The sequence below is a fragment of the Amblyomma mixtum genome, chromosome 1 (assembly GCF_055824585.1).
Source record: "Amblyomma mixtum isolate Tamu chromosome 1, ASM5582458v1, whole genome shotgun sequence".
NCBI classification, from domain to species: domain Eukaryota; kingdom Metazoa; phylum Arthropoda; class Arachnida; order Ixodida; family Ixodidae; genus Amblyomma; species Amblyomma mixtum.
Window position 1 is genome coordinate 222,566,822 of NC_143012.1, and position 23,002 is coordinate 222,589,823.

Genomic DNA, 23,002 nt, shown 5'->3' on the forward strand with positions numbered 1-23,002 from the left:
GAGAGTGACGTCAGGTCATGTGACTTTTTTAACTATAAATGTCTGTTTTTTCTGAATAAGAAATAGTTGTGAGTCAGCGCTCGTCCGTGTGGTTTCCTTCATCTTTGTCTTCCGTCCCTTTCGCGCTGTTTTTTCCACCCTAAAATGAACGTATACCAACTCGCTCAACTTTCCATTCATCCTTAAACAGTAGCCTCCTGCCTTCAATCTTGTCATTTCGCCGACGAAGGTAAAGTCTATATTCGGAGATTTTAGATGACATAGGGGCTAAAACTATAACCAAATATGTCTCACCGGACATTTATCAGCACAATAGGCAACAACAGCACCCAGTTTCCGACTGGAGACCCGAAGTGTGCTAATCATGCCTTAGCGACAAGTTCTTGCGCAAAAACAACCAGAGCATTTGGAAGTTCCTTTCGCCTTCGTGTTTTCCTAGCGTCGGGGCTTTGTGCCGATATCATCCGCAAAACGCGCTCAGTGGACCAGTGAGGAAGAGATAAGGAAGAAGGTATAATGACCTTATTGGCGGGTACAATCTAGAAAATCGGTTGCAGCGCCATGTAGTGACTAAGATTGCTTTTAGAAGCTGTTAATATCTCCTCTTTATTGTTTTTCATCGAAGGACTTTTGCGGCCATGGTCAGCTATTTGCGAAATATGAGTGGAGTACAATGACAAAGAATGCATGTGCCTCGTGCTGAAGCCCCCAGGCGCGCTAGGTAATACGTGGATCGGAAATATAGAGCTTTGTAAAAGTAATACAATAAAAAAACAAGCTCGAAGGTTGGGGTGACAATGCAGAATATCTCGCACAATTGGCATTGGGTAGCGTGAGAGCCAATGGGCATCCGTAAACTGACATTTTCTGCGGTACAATACTTGCGAGTATAACGCGTGAGTTACAGCTCTAATATTAGCATATTTCTCCCTAGCGTGTGACGGTGGTTCCTTAAAAAATAAATATGAAATTAATCAAGGCAATATTCTTGGATTGAATACATTCTAGAAGCTCCTATATTTGTAACTTTGTCAAGGGCGATCCCCTACAGGATCTGAGAACGCCCCAGGGAGCCTCAGTTCTTTCCACGAGTGACCTTCTCAATCCATGAATGGGTTGACGTATAGGTTGCCTGAGTTTCCTTCTGAGGTTGTATTCCTCTACTACGAAGGCGCAATAACCGCTTGCTGGTACCACGAATCCTCCAGGTCATGTTTTTATCAGTTCTCGCAGTCGCTTGCTAATTAATTTCGGGAGGGAGAGAGAGGAAAACATTTTACTGATATCTTTAGTTCAGGGGGATGGTTCTCCCTAGTCCTGGGGTCCAAGGGCGGTTGCTACCTCCCGGGCCCTCTTCACCAGCAGAAGCTGAGTCGAGTGGCCCGAGCCGAGTCGAAAGGGTCTGAGGCTCCACCTGTTTTCTTCAATATCTGTGTCTGCTTTTTTATATGCCCAGACTGCGTAGTGAAGGTTCGAGACCTCTGCGCATTGCCCACTGACCTATCGTAACTTTCTGGCGAAATTGTGAAATCCAACGTCAAAGACCTTGAGGAATCCCTGCCAGTACCTTAGGAATACTCAGCCATACTCCACAACTACAAAGGCAGCAGGATGCGAAACCCACCACCGCACAAATCCTTAAACAAAGAAGAGGCTGTCACATGGAGACAACTTCAAACAGCGTCATATCCAAATCTAAACACACTAAGCAAAATTCACCCCACACTTTACGCACACAATTGTCCGTGGTGCCATGAAAAACTACACTGTATCACATAACATGGGCATGCCAAAAATTCGACGTCGTCCCAGTTATACCAAACCCAAGTGCGGAGCAATGGGAGGGTCTGCTCTCCAGCGACTGCCGCGATGACCAGATCGGTTTGATACGGCGAGCTCAGCTGACGGCAGCATCTAGCGGAGCCCTGGAACAGGGGCAATCGACCGTTGCGGATGGACTGATCTGACCGCATAAAAGCACTTGTGCTACAGCTAAATAAAGCTATCCTATCCTATCCTATCCTATCCTATCCTATCCTATCCTATCCTATCCTATCCTATCCTATCCTATCCTATCCTATCCTATCCTATCCTATCCTATCCTATCCTATCCTATCCTATCCTATCCTATCCTATCCTATCCTATCCTATCCTATCCTATCCTATCCTATCCTATCCTATCCTATCCTATCCTATCCTATCCTATCCTATCCTATCCTATCCTATCCTATCCTATCCTATCCTATCCTATCCTATCCTATCCTAAGGTATCTTGCTAAGCTAGGGTAGGTGCCGTCCTGTAGTCCCCTACAGGCTGCTGTCTATGACCTGTTTATTATCTTGTCGGGCGGGGCGGAAGTTACCTCTTTTCTAGCTGAAAGCAAGTAATTATTTCTCGGCATGTGTTTGTCGTGGATAACTGCAGGGGCCCATCCAGGACCTCTGGGCGTGCGGAGCCTCGAGTGGCCCGATCTGCAGTCTCGCTTCGTGCCAAGCCCATGTGTGCTGGTGTCCATGAAATGTTGTCCAACACAGTAAAGAATGTAGAGGCGCAGCGACTAAGGGAGACCAGTATGCTGTGTATGTATAGGCGGACAACGTATTTTGATGCAGAAGTGCATGGTTTGGCCTTCTCGTCGCACTTTTCGGATTCGTGGCTCGATTCATAGCCCCGCCACGGATTCCCTGCTGCTAGGGTGACTTCATGCCAGCGCAGCTTTAAATTTTCATCTCAAATAATACTTTTATGGTTTGCAGCGGTGATGTACGGTTTCATGCCAAAAAGATGCAAACATGCTACTTTCCTCAATAATATTTTGTATTCCTAAATTAAATCTGTTTCTTAGAATGGTTCTCAACTGACCGCACTGTTTTCTGCACATATTAACTGGATTTGGTTCATAACAAAATTGAATAACAATCGTGAGCACTTAGAGATGCCCAACATATTTAAAATGAGGAAGTCTTACTGATACTCTTATTCTAAAAATGAGCGTTGGGCTGTTATTAAAGCAATATGGCCTCTGTCTTGTACTTTATGACCTCGAAAAAAAGCGGCCCACCCGAAAAATTCTGGCGACAGTTAACACCAAGTTATTGATCTCACAATGTGTTTTCAATAGATGGTGTAGATGTATGCGAAGATGTTGCAATCCGTTCGGCGTTCAGTAACAATTCAAAAACTGTTTTTACGAAAGATGATAATTCTACAATTTTTTATGTCCACACCTTCAATTCCGGATTTAGTATTCCTGAGGTCGGTGTTTGTTACTTTTACTAAACCTTGGCGTAAAAAAAAAAAAACTTTCCAACTTTCCAACTTTCCAAATAAACATTCCAACTTATTTTTCGAAACATTATGCATAATGGTGCGGGAAATTTTTGCACATCTTTATACCATAAATGTCCGAATGAATCTTCTCTATCGTACGACTGGGGAAGTGCCAGAATCAAATCGTAACAGAGAACAGGCGATAATACACATGTTACCATTCACCCTTTCACTGTCTCCAAGATAGTGCACAATTCAGATTCGAATTAACACTTCATTCATAAACATTAGATTATTTGTTTGAAGAACACAACAACCTCTCAAAGGTGAAACATGAGTTGAGGCGGGGTTACTCTCCAACAACTCAGCAAAGTGAAACTATACATAACTTCGCAGTATGCACAAATGAAGAAAAACAGACGCAATTTTCATAAATGTTTTGAAGGCCTTTGATAAGGTTTCATACAGTGGGCTACTTCGAAAATCGGGATATATATTAAATATAACCAGCTATCGGCTTTTTTTGAGACCGACATCAGTTCATTACATTGAGCATTGCATCCCTCGATACAGTATCCGTTGATTTTGGCGTCACCCTCGATTCACTTCAGGATCCCCTTCTGTTCTTGTCCGTCATAAATTACATTGTTGATAATCTCTCTGTCTACATAATTTTACGTGGGTCACTGTTTGCTAGCTAGAACACTATACTCTCAAGAACCAAAAAAGATTAAATAATGAGTTTTCAAAAGTAATAGCATGGCGTGACCAGTTGCAATGGAAAATTCGCTTTGAAAAGACAGTCTTCATGAAAATCACCGGAACCCTTTTGTTTCCGGACAATATTACCATCATCGCTCTTTGAGAAATAATGCTTCATAATAATTTCAGTCCGTGGTCACCAAGAATTTTCATGGGCAAAACACATCGACACTGTCACCGTGACCACCATTCATAAACTGTTTTATTTTAGGCGGTAAATAAAATCTGCAACACCAACTGCACGATCTCTCGTATATAATACCATAATGCAATCAGCACTTGAATACGTCGTAATAATTTCGTACCCGCTTAGGAGCATCAAATATCGATAATTCTAGCACATCCAAAGAAAAATAGCAAGATTTATTTTCAACAAACATGGCCGTGTTTCAGTCAGCTAGTTAATTGCACAGTGTGGCTTTCGATCAGTAACCGAAAGAAACCACATATGTAGGTTAACGACCACGACATGACATAGCATGGCATAGCAATTCGAAAAATAATTTTTCTAAATACTCATATTTCCCGCGAATATAGTTGAATGAATTAGCCTGTATAACGACGCAGTTACACAGAAATCTTCGACATCATCTGAAAGGACCTACAGTTATTTTCTCATATTAACGCAATAGCGTTAAGGGTCCCGTTCAGCAGGGAACCGTGCCTTGGTGGCGTGCCGAGAAAATGCGGATTGGCCAACATGGTCATGACGTCACAAGCACATGACCTCGCGGGCGTTATTGAAACAGCCCACAAAGATCACACAGTACAACAGTGATGATGTCACTACACAATTCCTCATTGGCTTACAGGGTCGTGACGTCACTCTACCACAATATCGTAGTGTCTCTGCTGAAATGAACGTGATCACTCTGAAAAGCAGATTGGTCCAGCTGAAGACTCGAACTGGTGTCGAATGAGTCGTAAGCAGGGCGCGTTACCCTTTGACCACATAGGAACGTTCGTTCGGCTTGGTTGAAGGCAGGCCTAGTGTATCTTGAGGTAGATAAAATAAAATAAAAAGAAATTGAACCAAATTTTTCAACATTCCAAAGACTGTACATGTCTACGAAGTACATGTAAAGAGGACCCCAGGCCGCTGAAGGGACACATTAACACTCTTGCGTCGTACCATTAAGGCGGAGCTCAAGTGTCCCCTGTCGGGACTGGGCATCCCACCCTGTCCCCACTGTTGGCTCTCGTGCATCTCAGCCTGCTGCCACTGCTGCGCAGAGCTGAGTGATGAAACGGTCAAGACGGCGGTGAGTTATAAACAAGGGCGTTACATAGCCTGCACAATGGCAGAGACCATAACGGGCTTGCAAAAAAGAGTGCGGCAATTACTCGGGAGAGCGTCTCGCTCGCTTGTTGTCTCCGTCTCTCTTCTCACTCAGCGCGGCTCTGTTTTAATAGCCTCGGGAACAGTTGCAGCAGTCAGCAGTTCTCACTTTCTGATCAGGTCACAGCCCTGGTCACCGTTTGAATTGTCTGAATGGACGAGAGGGGCTCAGCCGTTCAAAGTCTGCAGCTGGGAAAGGGCTGCCGGCGAAGGGTCGGTTGATCCTCGAGCCGGCACTAGCGAGAAGGGGGGGGGGGGGGGGGGGGGGACGGAGTTCCACCGGGCTAGCCTGCACCACGCTTGGCCATGCGGTGCAAATGTTTGAGCGTTTTATTTCTGTTTAAAGAGGTGATTCGTTGCGGTTACTCACTTGAATTCTTAAAGTTTAGAAATGTGTGAACGGCTTCAATTATGAATATATAGAGCGATGCATGAAATACCTGAACAGGCCTGTTCCTCTAATTGCCGCAAAAAGCCTACTGCTTGCGGCACGAGTGACACCTTTAGGAATCCTACGCCTGGTTCCACACATTTCCTGGTCGCTTCTGTAGCCCCTCCTAGTTCATGCCGCCGTAGCGCGCAGGCGGACGAGGACAATGGTGACTGCCTGCTAGCGGCTGATAATGAGCTTATCTGGATCCCGGCCACTAAGGGGATACCAGGTGCTTTGGAAACTTAGCGGGCTTCAATAACCGCGATTCATCATCATCATCATTTTCAGCCTGACTACGCCCACTGCAGGGCAAAGGCCTCTCCCATGTCTCTCCAATTAAACCTGTACTTTGCCACTTGCGGCCACCGTATCCCGCAAACTTCTTAATCTCATCCGCCCACCTAACTTTCTGTCGCCCCCTGCTACGTTTGCCTTCTCTTGGAATGCACCCCGTTACCCTTAAGGACCAGCGGTTACCTTGCCTGCGCATTACATGCCCTGCCCAAACCCATTTCTTCCTCTTGATTTCAACTAGGATATCATTAACCCGCGTTTGTTCTCTCACCCACTCCGCCCGCTTCCGATCTCTTAACGTTACACCTATCACTTTTCTTTCCATAGCTCGCTGCGTTGTCCTTAACTTAAGCTGAAGCCTCTTTGTTAGCCTCCACGTTTCTGCCCCATAGGTGAGTACCGGTAAGATACAGCTGTTGTATATTTTTCTTTTAAGGGATATTGGTAAACCGCGATTAGTAAAATTCAAAAACAATCCTCGTTGGCAACTGGGCTGTTTGATGTTTCTTTCAAAACTTGATGTTTCTTTCAAAGCCAATTTGGTTATAGCTTTTCTAGAGCTTCATCTAGACAATCTCGGATCACTGTAAAATATTCTGTGAAAAGAGAAAGTGTACCCCTGGATGGATTTGGTAGCCACCTTGTATTCCTTACTTTTACTGCCACCCCGTATATTTTGAAACCGATGAAGCAGGGTAACTTTGACGCTCGCACAAAAGAGTGGCGGTCCATACGCGGGGTCGTTAATATTGGCACATGTGCCAGTGCAGCAGGCGAATCACACAAAGTTCACTTTTCTGAAGGTCGCGCGAGTGTTATCGCAACCCTTCTATTAACGCGAAGGTGAATGACGCACAAAACGTAATTTCAGTACCTGACACGAGCCAATCCCAAAGCAGACGGGGACATAAAACCGGGGCTCGTGTCCGGTGTCCGAGCGTGTTCAGTACACCGGAACCGCAACGCGGAGATAAGACAAAGACAAGGAGAAACGACGAGGATGCTGAACAAGTATACACAGAAAGGGCAAAACTGTCGATGTTAGAAGAATAAAATTTGTACGTGTTTACAGCACGTGTTCTGTGAGGGCAAAAAAGGGTCGAGAAAGGCCAGCTGCTTCAGATAATGACGATCAGCTGCTCGGTACGCTTGAATGCAAGCTCATTTTTTTTACCTGTATATAGCCACCATCATGGCAGCCATATTATTCTTGTGATCAGCCAACAAAGATAAAGAGGCCCAGGAAGTTATGCATAAAATTTTCCAAAGTCGACAGCCCGAAAAACAAACTTGTAGCTCGAGACTTCAGAAATAATTGAAGTAACATAGTTTCTCCAGGACTGGAAGCGCAAATGAAGAGGAGGTTCCAGCTATCTGAAAGACACGGTTGGACGACTTTGAGATCAAGAGCCTTCGAGCACTGATAACAGCCAGAAAAGCCGACGCCTACCCTGTCGTACACGAGCGTAGTACGCATGTCAATACATAACAATTTGAAAAAGATGACAGTTGTTTTGACAAGCCTTTCCTTTCAGAACTCGAGAGCCCGGTTACCACGGAGTTTATAAGGGTGCCGTGCACGCGTTCCCATCTTTAAAAAGCGCAGAGCGGAAAACGTCAGCCGTGTCTTGTCTCTTGTCTTCAAGGTTGGTGTCAACTGCTGTATCATCCTAAGAGGTGAGAACCCATATCCTTCGGCCGAGTGTCTGATAAGTTGGGAAGCCGCATTTTTTCTACGTACTGTGTTGACCTAGGCTTACCGTGCAGATGTTTTACTTGCATTAATTTAATTCGTTACGGAGTGCTTCAACGATACAGTAATGCCGACAGGACCTAATGATTTCCAAGCGGAGTAACCAAGTGACAATAGAAAGTATGACGTAGGGTTAAGTGCAGTCTGAAGACGGATTAACGTAGACCTATGAAACGTAAGGAAACTTGTCTACCTTTGTTCAGAGAAATTTTGGTACAGATATGGGGGAATTCTCTTACATAGTGCATATTATGCCTTTGTTTTGCATTTTTCAGGCATAGGGAAACGGTTCCCATGGATTAATGGCTGTCTTAGATAACTATAGCACTCTCAGAAAATACATTTGGTACCGAATATACTACATTGTCATGGTACAAAATTAAATAGATGTCAAATGCCGAATTAGGAATGGTGTTCACAAGTTTATTGGTATGCGACGACTCATTGTGACAATCTATGAATTTGACAAATTTTTTGTCGACTAACTAGACTGACCATAGGACAGGCGCAGTTAAGAAAGGCTCCATCGCTGGGAAGGGGACAGTACGCGTACAAGCAATAAGAAGCGCATATTTGCTGCACCGTGAAATTTAAAGGACCGTTTTTCAGAAGAACTACTTGTACAAATTACTCCCTGAGTTCTTCCTCCTTCAGAGCGTAACAGTGATTGCAGTCGTTGTGCAGCTCTCATTTTGCCGTCAGCCAGACACATCCGGATCATGAAACCTGAATCGGAATATTCTCGAACCGCTCATATGCATCACTAGATGGCAGGGAACACCCGGATAACTTTGTTTAGGCAAAAAGTGATGTTTAAAGTTATTAGTAGCAACGCCCCAGAATCGTGTATGACCTCGATAAAACAACTCATACAAACATCATATAAAGAGTCAGCTTCTTGATCGCTTTCACCTGCAGAACCATTTTTAGTTTCTATAAAAAGTGTTAATTTTGATATGGCTTCTACTTGAATTGCCGTGTTCTGGCTCACGTATTTAAATTCTACTCCATCTGGGGAAATCAGTGCTCAGCTGTACGTGAATGTGGTCGTGCGCAGGCTCACAATCAGTATTCACAAAGAAAAAGAAAATACCTATATTTACGGCATCCATTAAGTACTATGATTCATCCGTTGCGGATGTTTTGAAAAATAATTTTCCTCTATATGCTATAGAGGGTTCAGCTTAAGTTAAGAACAACGCAGCGAGCTATGGGAAGGAAAATGATAGGTGTAACGTTAAGAGATCGGAAGAGGGCGGCGTGGGTGAGGGAACAAACGCGGGTTAATGACATCTTAGTTGAAATCAAGAGGAAGAAATGGGCTTGGGCAGGGCATGTCATGCGAAGGCAAGATAACCGCTGGTCCTTAAGGGTAACGGAGTGGATTTCAAGAGAAAGCAAACGTAGCAGGGGCGGCAGAAAGTTAGGTGGGTGGATGAGATTAAGAAGTTTGCGGGGATACAGTGGCCGCAAGTGGCAAAGTACAGGGTTAATTGGAGAGACACGGGAGAGGCCTTTGCCCTGCAGTGGGTGTAGTCAGGCTGATGATGATGATGATGATATGCTGGCTGGTGGTTCAGCACAGTTGCATAAATATCATTGTTCTCATTGTTATACCAAACCTTAAGAGGTGTAGTAAAACTGCGCTATTTCTAGTGATACTACTATGTGTCACACTTGGCAATCTACAAAGCGGACCATACGCAAATAGTGCGCTAGCTAATGCTTGCCACTCCACCGCGGCTCACTCGATCCAACTTCGTTGGTACTTCTGAAGGCAAACGACGAAAAAACTCTCGTGCTTTTCGTCTCACCAACAGACGAAAATCAAGTCGGAGTGATAGCAGCACCGAGGTGAAAATTTTATCTTTTATTTGTCGGATTCAGCGTTTCTGTCACTTACTCCTGTCACTTTTATTCTTTCTTACCACAGATGCATGAACTTGAAAACACTACACTGAGATTCGTCGGACTGTCGGTAAGTATGTACTTTTCATGTGGTTCCGACAGCCATTTTGGAGCTCTTGCCTATAAAGCAACTGGTTGAGGCCTTGGAGGCACTAAAGAAAAGGACGCCTTGAATCATGCCTTTTCTAGCATGTACGCAATTCCTTCTTCTTGGCATCGGTATCTGCAAGAACGCAGGATTGCAAATAGCTATACGCCGCTGTAATTCCCCTGTAGTGGCTTAAGTTTGGCAGGCTACAGCGTGACTACTTGCATGGGTGTAATGTGCCGTAAACCTGCCGTACCTGGTGCCCGCGAAATACCTAAACAAATGATGAAATTTCTCCTTTTGCAGTGTTTTATATAACTGTACGCACTGGCAGGCACGAAATGTCGCCTGGTCTTGTGATCGAAAAGCAGCTAATGTAATCTTTATGCTTGCTTGCTAGGAATTGATAATAATCATTCATTGATTAGAAGCCCCATTATATATTTATTGAATGCAAACAGAGCGAACTAATGCAGAAAAAATAGATCACAATATTTGTTTTATTTTAACGCAGTTCACTGCTTAAAACATGAGTAGCTTTCGAATTTCTGCTTACCCTTGAAGATGATGAGCGAAACCGGCACGAATTGATACAGGGCAATAGAAGATGCAGAAAATGCGGCACTGATCCTGTTCAACGTCCTCCCGTTCGTATCGTTCATTATATTGTGCCTTTTACGCTGATTTGTCCATCAAATGTAAAAAACAGTTCACTTGCCACATCGCGCTAAACAGACACGGACACAGGAGAAGAACAGGACGGACGCTTTGTTTGTCTCCCTCTTTTTCTCCCTGTGCCCGTGTCCTTTTAGCGCTATATGGCAAGTGAACCGTCACCAATTCGCCCAAGCTTCCATCCTGGTAATAAACAGCTTTGCAGCAGCCCATGCTTCTACTGAAAAATATTATTAAAAAATTAGAACCGCAGTTTACGTTCATTTTTCAAAGACCTGTTGGCGTTTTCTTTACTTTACTCCAATAAGTTCTTAAGGTCATAGGGCTGCGCAAAGGTCACATCACTGAATGTGGAGCGTAGCTTCTCAAGTGACAGATGCATAAGGCACTCCTCAGGAGCATTGTGCCTATGTTTTGTTGGATGTAACAGCAAATTACCATCATATCATGCACACTCGATAGATTGCCTGAATTATGCAAGTGGTTATTGTATTACGAATACCTCAGCACATATGGGTTGAACACACGAGCGCACATGTGACATGTGTTGCCTAGCCGTAGCTTGTCGTCCACTGGGCTGTCCTGGGCTAATAGGTCTCTAAACCCCTGCATGCTCTGTTCCTTTTTCTCTTGGAATTCTCGCTTTTCTTGGTCCTCCTCTGCTGGATGACTTTCGAGGCTATCGCATACAATTTCGCGTAAATCTGAGGTGAAGAGGAACGGCAACTCTCTAAGTCAGTGCATATTCTTAGACTTTAGGAACTTTTAGGTATATATTGTTCCGCGGTATGCTGGCCAGAAAAGCCAAGCGAGGATTACCAGGACAACTTGATAAAGTGACGCCAACATATACGAGAGCAGCGAAAGTTTCTGTGGTTGAAAATCTCGTGCCAGGCTGCTGCGTGAATATTAAGTTCGCCTGCTGCTTATGGTGTCCATCAGCATAGTCTTGCAAAATATATCGGCAGCCTTTAGCTATTCCGTCATTTTCTGAATCGCTTCAATAAACAGACAAGGAAAGAAAGACGCTCCCGAAACTGATTTATACACATCAACTAGCCCGATCCACCACCCTTCTGAGCTGTTAGCGTTTCCCTCGAGGGAATGTGTTTTTGTTGTCAAGACAGATAGAAAGATTTTATTAAACAGAACACATCGAGCGCTTAGCCCATCTTGCGCCTCACTGACCAGAGCGAGCTGGTCTTACAGTTTCGAAGGTGATAGCGAGACAATCCAGCAGGCAAATGAAGGGGGGGGGGGGGGGGGCAAATGAGATGAAATCACACCTAGAAGATTGCAGATCTATAACCCTGTGTTTTCTTTCTTGATGAGGTTTTGCGGCTTTCAAAGCGTAGTTTGGTTTGGTTTATGGGGTTTAACGTCTCAAAGCGACTGAGGCTATGAGAGACGCCGTAGTGAAGGGCTCCGGAAATTTCGACCACCTGGGGTTCTTTAACGTGCACTGACATCGCACAGTACACGGGCCTCTAGAATTTCTCCTCCAAAGAAATTCCAGCCGCCGCGGCCGGGATCGAACCCGCGTCTTTTTTCAAAGCGTAGTCAGTGGAGGTAGTGAGTTATGCTATGCCCACACTGAGATGCGTAACTGCGTACATTGGATGGATAAATGTGCCTGCTTCTTGTATTCGTCTGTCTTTTCAAGATGAAGCCTCTCCTGGGGGTGTCCGTGGTTGACGGCGAAGTGGTCTTCGAAGACTTGGCGTGGTACATCATCCAGACTCTGCAGCAATTCCTCCGATTCAAGTAAACTCTTGCAGTTAATTCATATAGCGGCGAGTATACAGGCCCAGAAAGGCTGGACTGGGCAGTTTGTACGCCTCGCGACGAGGCACTGATCTTAATCCGTGACGTTTATAATCGGTGAATGCGTACTGAACCCGGTTGGTGAGACTGGTTAGTGTTTGCGCGTACGTACACTTCACCACATGCTTAGGCTCTGCAGAAACCCCTTTTTGCGCAGAATACTAAAGTATGGCACCAAGTATAGTTCTGAATAAGAGTTCAGTCTTTCTAACATACAGGTTTATTCAAATCTTCACGTTTACTGTTCCCTGCGAGCAGAGGATAGTGGAGCATAACGTGACACAAATCTGCAAATCGTCCGTTTTTTTTTATTATGCACAAATATCAGCAAGCAAGTGCCGCCGAACTATTTGCTGCAATGCTGGCATCCCGCTCACTAAACACAAAAATGCGAGCTGAAGTTGAACAGATTAAAATTTAATACACTTCGAAATGTGGAATTTTTATCTCTTTCTGCGAGGCTAAATGAGACGGTGTACAGGGCAGGCTGAGAGGCCGTTACAAAATTGAGATTTTACTGATCCGGCAATGAATACACTCGAGGTTAGCTCCATAAGCATTAACCTAACATTAATGAGACTATTGGCATGACAAACACAGTGTACTGACAGGTTCCAGCACTGTTTTTTTTTGTTTCATAACCGCAATGAGAATAAGGCAGCTCTGCAGAGAAGCTTTGCGTGTGCCCCGGCTCCATGATTTTATTGAATTCCCTACCGGCATCGCATTTGTGTAACGACAGCTGCACTAGGCTCGCAGAAGCGCATTTCGCGGTGCCTGCCAAAGGCCACTACTGCGCACGCGCCGTTACCAAGGCAACCAGTACCATGGCAACTACGGCGCCGCAGCCGCTGCGCCTCACTGTGCATGCGCAGAGTAGCGCCGCGCAGGTGGGATATACGCCGGAACCGATGCGCTCACTCCTCAGACGTGCACCGTGGAAGAAAACGTGCTCCTCACGGCAGCAGTACAGGCTGCGTTAAATTGAGTCTTCCGATCCAGAAGTCGTCGCATGGTACAAGGCCGGCCGACAGCGTGAAAACGAGGCAAGAAAGGCTAAACGGGTGGTCGAGACGCTCGAAGAACGAGAAGAACGTGTCGCGAAGAGACGCCGCCAAGTTGCTGGACAACAACGACGGCGTGTCGCTACCGAAGTGTCAGTGGACGAAACTGTTTTCGCTGCGTATATCTTGGCCTAGCTGAGCTAAGCCTCTGCCAATTTTTTTCTGTGTCCGTGTCGCAGCTGGTGCTTTTTCTCGCTACGCTGTGGAAAGAATATGAGATTCAGTTAGACTCTCAGCACGTTGACACGTGGTTTTGAATGTGATTGCACGGCACACCGAAAAGAGCTTCCTCCAAGTGAGAATGTTCTGTACAAGTAGCGGATCTCGCCCACCAGATAGAGTGCATAGCTCAATTTGGGAATACATGTTATTCAGTTCCCGCCCTTCGTAATCTCTCCTTTTCTGTACTGCTCTGTGGTACACGTTTTAGCGAACACCAAAAAAGCTTGACGACACCGGTGCTCCATCGTCAGCACCGTTTTATTCGCATCTGCGCCCTAATCGATAATCAATATTTTTATTTTGTATGCTCAGAATATCCTTTGGAGCGATAAAAGAAGCGCGCAGGTATGGATTATGCCTTAAACTTACTATATTTACTTAGGGCCTGCAGAACACCAAAATGTCGTGGTAGGCCCTACGTATAGCCGGGGGTAAAATAGTTCTTTAACAGTTCTTGGCGCAAGAATTCTCAAACCTTGCTCCAGATAATATGATCAACCATATAGTAATAACTAAACATTTAAGTTAGTCCAGGGGGTTAGAGTGGCTGAGCTACAAGGTAGCGAACAGTGTGGCGCGCAAAATTCACTACTTCTGACTGCTTTCCCGTTAACCAAGCCTCAATTCTGAATTTTTTCTTTGGCTTGAAAAAAAAAATCTTGCTACCTTTAAAGGTACACGGATGAAAAGTGCAGTCAATTAATGTTGTCGGTAAAAATATATTCTCTGCCTGTTTCTCTTTATGTTTGTCCCGCAGCATAAGACAGATTTATGATCAAGAAAATTGCACTCAAAAATCTTCCCGCCAGTGGATTAAAACTCGTGACGTCGTCACCAATAAGAATGGGTTGATCTTTTTTGAACTGAATTGCGGTGCAGCGTAGGCTCAGACATCCGTTCCAAAAATTTGTTGTTGATGAATGCACTTTGCTTGCAAAATCTACTCGTGATGGTGACACCTGTATTTTCATGTTTGGTATTTCCTAGCTTGTAAAAGCTTCGTTTAAGGTGAGAGTTATCTCTTTGAGATTATAACACGTTATCCTATATATACATAGCAACTTTTATTTGTCTTTTTGTAGAAAGAAAGAAAGTATTTTTATTTAGCATAAAACATGAAATACAAAGAGACAATTTCAGGGACCCAACAAAATTTGTTTAAGGGTCCCGACCACTATAAGCTATTACATATGACGTAGACGACAGCAACAAATAACGCAACTATATGACAATAAGCATGTTACAGCAGTAGGCACTGGATACTAGTGACAATATCAAATAAACATGTTATAATTAGAAAAGAAAAAGACAAACCACAGCACTAAAGAATGTCTTCAGTGTACTTCTAAGTTAAGTTTCAGTGGGCACCGATTGCGTCACGCCAAATACGCATAAAATTGAGTTGATGGTGCATAATTAAAAGTTAGGGGGCGCTAAGTTTCACAATGTCGCATTTTTGCTCCCTGTCACGTTTTACTTCACCTGCCTGCGATGATTGTAGAGCCGTGGTTTACAGGAAGGAGAAAAAAAATTGACAGTGGCTTAGCTCGGCCATGCCAGGACATACGTAGCGAAATCGAGCGCAACGACGAGGCAAGCGGTGTGACGCCATACCAAACGGCGTTGGCTCCGCGGTGAGGCGCGCGGTGTGACGTCATGCCAGATGGCGCGGTGAGCGCGCGGCGTCTAAAGCCCCTGGAAATTTTTAAAGGGAAGCTGAAGAGATTTTCGAATTCATTAAGATGCTCACGTATGGATGTGGGAACCTTAAAAATCATGCGGGTGAAATTTTTTTGCAGATTAATCACTTAGAAGCGACGTAATCGCCGTTTAAAATTGCGCGGTAGCTCCGCCCCCCGCTGTCCGCCGAGCGCTGCTGATGACCCTGACGATGCGAGCCGAAACCGGAAACCGTGGGGTGGTGACGTAAACATTGGTGTTCCGTCGCCACGCAGCCTCCGCGACCGTGCTTGTTTCTGCGTGCGTGCCATCGTAAGCTGCTTCGATCTGCCGTGTGTTCCTCTATTTGTGATTTTTTATGTTTGTGGTGACGTACAGAAACGTGGGCAGCATCGAGTGAAACGGTGGACCATCATGCCGGCGTTCTGCGCAGCCTTCGGCTGCACTAACACCAGCGGCCGCGACGATGTGGTCTTTCATATTTTCCCGCAAAATAAGAAGCTTTCCGCGAGGTGGGTCGCTGCTGTGAAGCGAAGGGATTTCAAGCCCTCAAAGACTACAGTGCTATGCTCTGACCACTTTCGTGATGAAGACTATAACCAGAGCCTGACAAAGTCAGCTCGACTGAAACCCGGCGCAATACCGTCTGTCTTCGCGCATGCACAGGAGCTCGTCACCGCCACCGAGGCCAGCTTTCGCAAAACGGAGGAAGCTCGAGATAAGAATTTGTGTATTAACTCTATGAGAATTTGACTGCGCGAACCGGTGTTCTGTGTAGTGTATGGCGCGTGCGTAATTTCGTGGATGCAAGACTTACGGTAGTAGTGAGATGAACAGCGCTGGAATGAGAATGTCAGGACGGCAGCAAACTGCAGCTTACAAAATAAGTGCTTAGCTGTTATGCTTGCAGGCATGCATCATGCATCTCGTACAGCATTACTCATATCAGAGCTCGGCCCTAAATTTTTTGGCTGAATAAAAATCGTTAAACTGCTACTAATACTGCAAGAGGTGAAGCGACGCGAAGTGCGCCTCACAACCGGAGACTGCGAGCCGCGCGTGAGCAGAGAACTTCGTTCGGTAAGCGAGCACATGAAAAAACGTTATATGCAGACTCTTTACTCAATTATGTTGGAGCTCAGATATTCTAGGATTCATGCGTAGCCCTCAGCGGCGAGAACATAGGGAGTAGTACGCGGCACATTTTTCTTCGTGGTCGGAGCGCCGAGAAAACTATTTGCAGATGTTTCTGGTATACGGGCGCGCGGCGTTTCGTGCTGCTCGGTTGCAGCACGAGGCCATCGAGTTAGTGAAAAAAATCACTGAGAACAGCACGATAAAGGCGGCCGCAAACGGATGGAGATATTCCTACAAGGGCTTGCAGTATGAAGCAACTCGCCTAAACAATGATTTCAGTTTACTGCCAAATCCCATCTTGACACGCAGAACGGAAGGCGCACGTTTGTCACCTGGACGAGTTCTGCCGCAAAGCGCCGCGAACTTCTGTCTTTCGCGTGTGTTATGAACCGAGCCGGCACGCAGCGACCATGAAGCGATGCCAGCATAAAATTTGCGTGCAAAAAGAGCCTGATAACTTCTTGCGCTTGTCAACGGTCTGTGTGGATTACAAGCAGATTTGCGGCAGCACCGACAAGCGGCAAGATAACAATGCCGACGATCGCATCCCGCTTACATTGCATTAGGAAAATTTCGTGGAGCAGTGCTATACTACATTTGCTCGCTTCAAAATTAATTTATTGTATCTCTGAATGAAGTTTGGCTAGACAAGTATGCTTACCAATGGACATTTCCAACACGTGGAGATGCTGACACTCCGCTTTCGTTCAAGCCAAAAGCACCGCTTGCGCCAGCATCGTTGCTTCCTTGGAGCGGTTTGCTCTTTGTGATGGGTTCGTACATGCAGGGGATGACGCCAAGATCCTCCTGGTAATCTTCGATGTGTTCCATCGTGATATAAGCATCAAACCAACAACCGGAACACCGCGCGCCGCGCTTCATGCACTACATCGGCGGCGACCGAGCCGCGCTCACCGAGCCAACGCCAGTGTTCACGTCACGAGGCGCCCAGCCAATCACAGGCGGCAACGAGGCGCGCGAGCTGGCCCGAGGCTGCTGCGGCACTTTTCGCCAAAATAAAATAGGTTTGCGCTTTCCTTTGCCTAATTTCGATGAGAAATTCGAATTCCGAGGATGGAAAACTGTAAAGTGCATCTCTTCACTCAATTTTTTTGGGAAACCTTTCAGCATTCCTTTAAAGTAGCGACAACCTTTGCAGAACGCCGCCTCTCCCTCTCCTGCGCCCGTCGCCTCTTCCCATTGGTCGATGGTTTCGCGCGCAAAAGTCCTTTAAACCCGCGCTTTTCGCGGCCGCAGACGCCATATTGTCCGCTCCAACCGCGCACTGTAGGTTCGGCAGGCGTCGTTGCGGACACTGCGCTTTTGCTTGCTGTGAAGAACAGCGGCTTTTGTTTTGCTCGGAACGTGTGTCAGTCACCTAACTTCAAGCCGACTATCTGTGCGGCATGACGGGCTGCTGCGCCTTTGGGTGCAAGAACCGTCACGACGGTGGAAAGCGGTTCTTCGCGATCCCATGATCGAAAACCGACGCGGGCCGGAGGAAGGTTTGGTTACACAGAATTGGCCGGGCGAATTTTAACGCAATGCCATTGACCAGACTTTGCGAGGTCAGTGACGTGCTTTCAATAGCTGCTGAGTTTTCCTTTTTTTTTTTTCAAGCTACGCTGTGCAGTGGTTTGTTCGCAATCGAGCGTATGGCCGCAGTAAGATCGACATCAGGGCGCTTGCGTTGAGCGCATCGTGATTGCACGCACGCAAACGTGTAACTGACGCGAGGCACACGACTAACTGTAGAGTGAAGTTCCTTAAATTTGAGCGCATGCCGCAGTTAGACATACGTGCATACTATAAGCGCAGATCAAACTGCGCTCTGACATGGTGAAGCGCAAGCGTTACGTTCTGCAGTCGCGCGCGTGCGCGCGTGCATGCGTGTATATTATATATAGATACATTGCAAAAAAGACAAAAAGAGAATTATCGCGCCGATATGCATCGTCAAGACACCGTAGGCACCGTTGGTGGAAACACCAGCTAGCGTGCGCTGGCTTGCGTTTACTCTCGAAATATGACCAGTAGAATGACCAATATAACCAGTAGCTGTGGTTATGCGTGATAGTGCCCATCGTAAGTGGGTCGCGCGTTTCCTGTCACATCACTTCCGCGTTCTCGCTTCACCTTGACGCCTAACTAGTTAGGAGGAGGCTACGAATGCGAGAAAATCTGTGATAACCTCTTTTATTAATGCTAAAACGTTTTTTTTTGTTAACGTTGCCCACAGTGAGGCCTCCATTATCTCCGTTTTGTAGCCGCTTTTTTTTTTAAATGAGATCCGTATAACAAAAGGCTTTGGCTTTACCGATGTGCATTTAGTACTCGGGGTGTTTCCGAACCTTAGCCGGGCATGTCCACCTCGCGGGCCGGGCCGGGTTCGGGCCTATATCGAAAAATTCGGGCCGGGCTGGGGCGGGTAACGAAAAAGGTTGACGGGCTCGGGACGCGTGAATAATTAAGGCCCGTGCAGTGCTCTAATAGGGACTATACGAATATGAAAGATTATCGGACAGATGTGTTAAAATCGAGGTAGGTTTTGCTTCTCACTAAATGCCTGATGCTGATGAAACATTTACGTAGAACTTTATTATCCCTTTGCTGACAGGGTAAGGATATTTGCGAGGTAGGTTTTGTCCTTACTAAGTAACTATTCCAAAGAACATTTTAATTCGGGAGTCTATATCGTTACAGTTCATGCACGCGAGAAAACATTAGGGGAGGAACAGATAAGTACACACGTAGCGTGGCCTTCATACCGTATTTCGAGCACTCCCTCAAGCGTCTTACCTGGTCCGCGATACACTGCATCAGACCAAAACCAAAAGCCACTAGGAGAGAGGATGAACTACGGGCATTTAGAATGCCTTCACTTGAAGGTGTCTTTTCGAATGTCAAACCTCTGCATCCGTAGTAGCACGTCCAGCGTTCCGGCGGGAACGGTCGTTCTGTTTGCATACCCCTCTTCACCAAAACAGATCACCGCAAATTCATTCTACGGCCTCGTGATTCACGGTTACGTTCAATGCACGCTCCACTCTCGATATCAAACTTGGCACTCCGCACAGAGCCCGGCGCTCCCGGACATGGTGCGCGTGCGGCTCTACCAAAACAATCCATATATGCGTGCTCATTTTTGCCTTTAGACGATTCAGTGAAGCATGCAAATGTTTCTCCTAAGTCACCGATGTATTTATGCAGCGGAACGCACGGTTAATGCGGAGACATAGAGAAGAACTCGGCAAGCACGGGAATCCAGCGCAACCAATTGAAAAGGGGCGTTAGTTCCGTCGGAGCGGGCCAGAGGTCGCCCCCGCAGTCACATGAAATCACAAACAAAACAAAAGTCGTTCGCCCGGCGCGCGGGGGAGGAGGAGAGAAGAGGAAGGGCGTCTTGTCGCTACTTTAGTGTTTTCAGGGGCTTTAGCGGCGTCCGCAGCTACGGCGGTTGCTAGGCAACGGCTCAAGGTAAGTCTCTGTGCCTCCTCGGAGCACCGCCACAGCGAAATCGCAAGTTCGTGGCCAATGTAGCTTTCGCTACAAAAGCTTGCCCTGGCGGCTTTTTCCAAGAATTAAAATTCATAGTCATTTCATGCATCAATGTCTGATTGTCGCTTTACTCTACATATGCGATATTTGTTACTAACATGAGGGTGTTGGCTGCCCAAAAAAGGAAGTTTCGCCCTCGCATGAAATGAAACGACTTACACGTGACGTGTTCGACAGCGTGCAGCTCCAGACCACGGACGAGCAGATATGGTCCAGCCGACGCCCAACGGGAGAGTGGGGAGGACCCCTGGGCATGCTGGAGCGGAACGTGAGTGGCCGGAATGTGCGCGAGAGAGAGAAACAAAGAAGAGGGATGCAGGGATTTTGATCAGAATAGTTTGTCGTTGGCTATCCTGCATTGGGGAAGAAGGTTGAAGGGATTGAAAAGGGAAAACAGAAGCGGCGGCGAGCACAGTCGTATGGACGTGTGGTGAAAATTTTGTAACAGTATCTTTTTAAAGCTCCTCCTTAAGAACATGGTAAATAGCATATAGCGCGGCATTAAAAAACAGTCAACGCTTGCTTTCGGCTATAGTTGCTAAAGAATGTGCGAACACAGCCACACTCGAAGCAGTGGCTGACAAATGAGAACAGAGGGGAGCTTTCAAAACACATTAGTGCTTCCGTAGACGGGCACTGGTACTCTGTCCCGTGTTCCCAATATCCTCCTTAGCTCCAGATAAAGGAGTCATTTACAACACCACAGTCACAGGGCTAATGCATTTCAAAGAACAACTGCGGACACCTTCTCCTTAGACCTGCCCCTGCAGCTTCGAGCTCCCATTAAAGTGCATACATAGATATGAAAGCGCAGCAGCTTCTCTGGGTTCGTTTCTTTTCTGGGGGGGGGGGGGGGGGGGGGGGAACTACAGTATTATTACTCAATCAAACCATCCCTTGCTTTCTATAGTTCCTCTTTTATGATATCGCTCCCTATTTACTTTCATAGGCATGCAGAGGTCTCTCCTTAAAGGATTAAAGGAGGGAGCAAAGCTCATGGTCAAACCTGTTTTAGTGTTTGGATAGCAAGAATAATATGGACAAAATTTGCACTACCTTCTTCCAAGTCTATTAAGGCGCCACTTGCCCACCCCCTCTGTGCACGCTTATGGTCACTGCCTTCCTGGGTTATCGAGCTTGCCTCGACATCGCAGAGGACCAAGCGTGCTTTCCTGATACTTGCGTTGATCATTGTAGAGTTTTGTAGCGAGAGCTACACTACGCCAGCTCTTTGTGCCTTCAACGTGGCATCCCTTGAGTTCCGTGGCGGCGCCGTGGCCTTGAGCCGGTTGGTCACGTGGTGCGGAGCAGCTGCTGGTGCCGGCGGTGCGGCGCGCCGGCGAAACCGAGCTGCAAACGCTGTGCGCATGCGCCGTGCCGAGGGGGGGAAGTGGAGAGGGGGAGAGGTGTCACAGCTACATAAGTAGGCGGCTCGGCTGAGCTCTCGCGTCACTCCAGATATAACCAGAGCTAAACGACAGCCAATTTTTTTTATAGTAATCTTGCAACTATTGTTTTAACCGCTACCAAGTGAAAATAAGTTGCATTCTATAATCTGCCTGTGCTGCACTCTACTCTTTCCCACATCAACGCCGATCTTGCTAACATGCCTGCTCCGTATTCCCAACAACTACTGACTAGAACCCCTATTCACCATAGTTCACCTTTCGGACGGATAAAAGAGAATAAACTGCTCGCCTGTGATGCCTATGTTGGCGCACGCAGGAGTCCGACATCTCGGCACACCCAGTGATACCGACGGCCGAACGGATGACGGTGGGCACGCCTCTGCCAGCCTACGCCTACTCGAATCCACGCTTCTTTGCCGGAACGCCTAACGCATACATGACCAGCGTGTTCGGCTACCTCATGAGCTTCGACCTCGAGGCAAGTGCGAAGGGTGCACTCCGTGACTGAACACTAACGCAATCATCTCAAATCTACCACTGAGTTCGTTGATTATTAGTAACACTGACGGATAATCCTAGGAACAGTTTCAAGCAGGAGTTAAAAACTTCGGCCGCGGAGGCTTTCAGAACATGTAGATAAGAGAGGGTTCACTGCGACGAACAATTATCCTAACTAAGCAGAGCGTTTGCGCACGGGACTGCTCCCTGCGAATGCTCCACAAGGAAATGAAACAGGCTTCACTACGGTGGATTGTATTGCGCTATGATTTGCTGTGCAATCAAATTTATATTTTACAAAATGTATAGAGTGAAGGCAGGTTGAACGGGCTCATTGCGAATGTGAATAAGAAACGATAGGTTGATATTAATCACAGTCGTAATGCACATCTGTGCTCGAAACAAAATAAAAATGAAATTATTGCTACTTCGATTTCTAAAGTGAAAGCAGCTCCTTCACATGAAAGGCGCCTGAAAGGAATTGCAGGTTTAGGAAAATGTGCGGTCGCCTTTATTTAATTTTCATGAAATTGAATTTTTATGAGAGGCCTATTTTTGTCCAACTGTGACAGGAGGCCCTATATGTAGTAAAAGAAGAGTGTAGAATGCTTGGTTGAAATTACAGGTGGTATTTCTTCGTAAAGGTAGACCTGCGCAGTCTATACTGAAAAGTTATTATTGCTCTTTTTCCACCTCATTGGGCAATTCTTCGTTCTTTTGCGACCTACAGGTGTGGCTGGGCCTACTATTGTGCTGGCCCTTGGTGAGCACGTTAATCTCCTTCATCGAATTGGTCCGGTCTGGATATCCTTTCAAGGACAGTATCATCGACAACCTCTTCGACATCCTTGGTGTCATGATGTTCGAAGGCGAGCATTTTTATAACCGTTATAACGCGTAGTGCTATATACCTTTGTATAAGAATTTATTTTGAAGTTTAATTCGTGACGGGACGGAAGAAAAACCCGATTTTAAGCACCTTGTCCAACGTCAAGAGCGAAATGCTCTCCCTCGTTTGGATAAAAACGTTCGAACAAGCATCGCAATTTAGCGATTTTTCTAAATTTAAATGTTCATGACCTTGGAG

The 23,002-nt window shown here is 46.2% G+C and overlaps 1 protein-coding gene across 1 annotated transcript; it reads left to right on the forward strand.

The window, feature by feature from the left end:
• The first annotated feature begins 9,789 nt into the window (after positions 1-9,789).
• Positions 9,790-22,816, forward strand: LOC149371009 (putative glutamate receptor). The gene is made up of 5 exons (XM_089579024.1): positions 9,790-9,830; positions 12,187-12,287; positions 20,186-20,276; positions 21,734-21,895; positions 22,646-22,816. Exons 2-5 carry the CDS (start codon positions 12,187-12,189, stop codon positions 22,814-22,816), a joined length of 525 nt encoding a protein of 174 aa, XP_089435150.1. The 5' UTR covers positions 9,790-9,830.
• Positions 22,817-23,002: the final 186 nt, after the last annotated feature.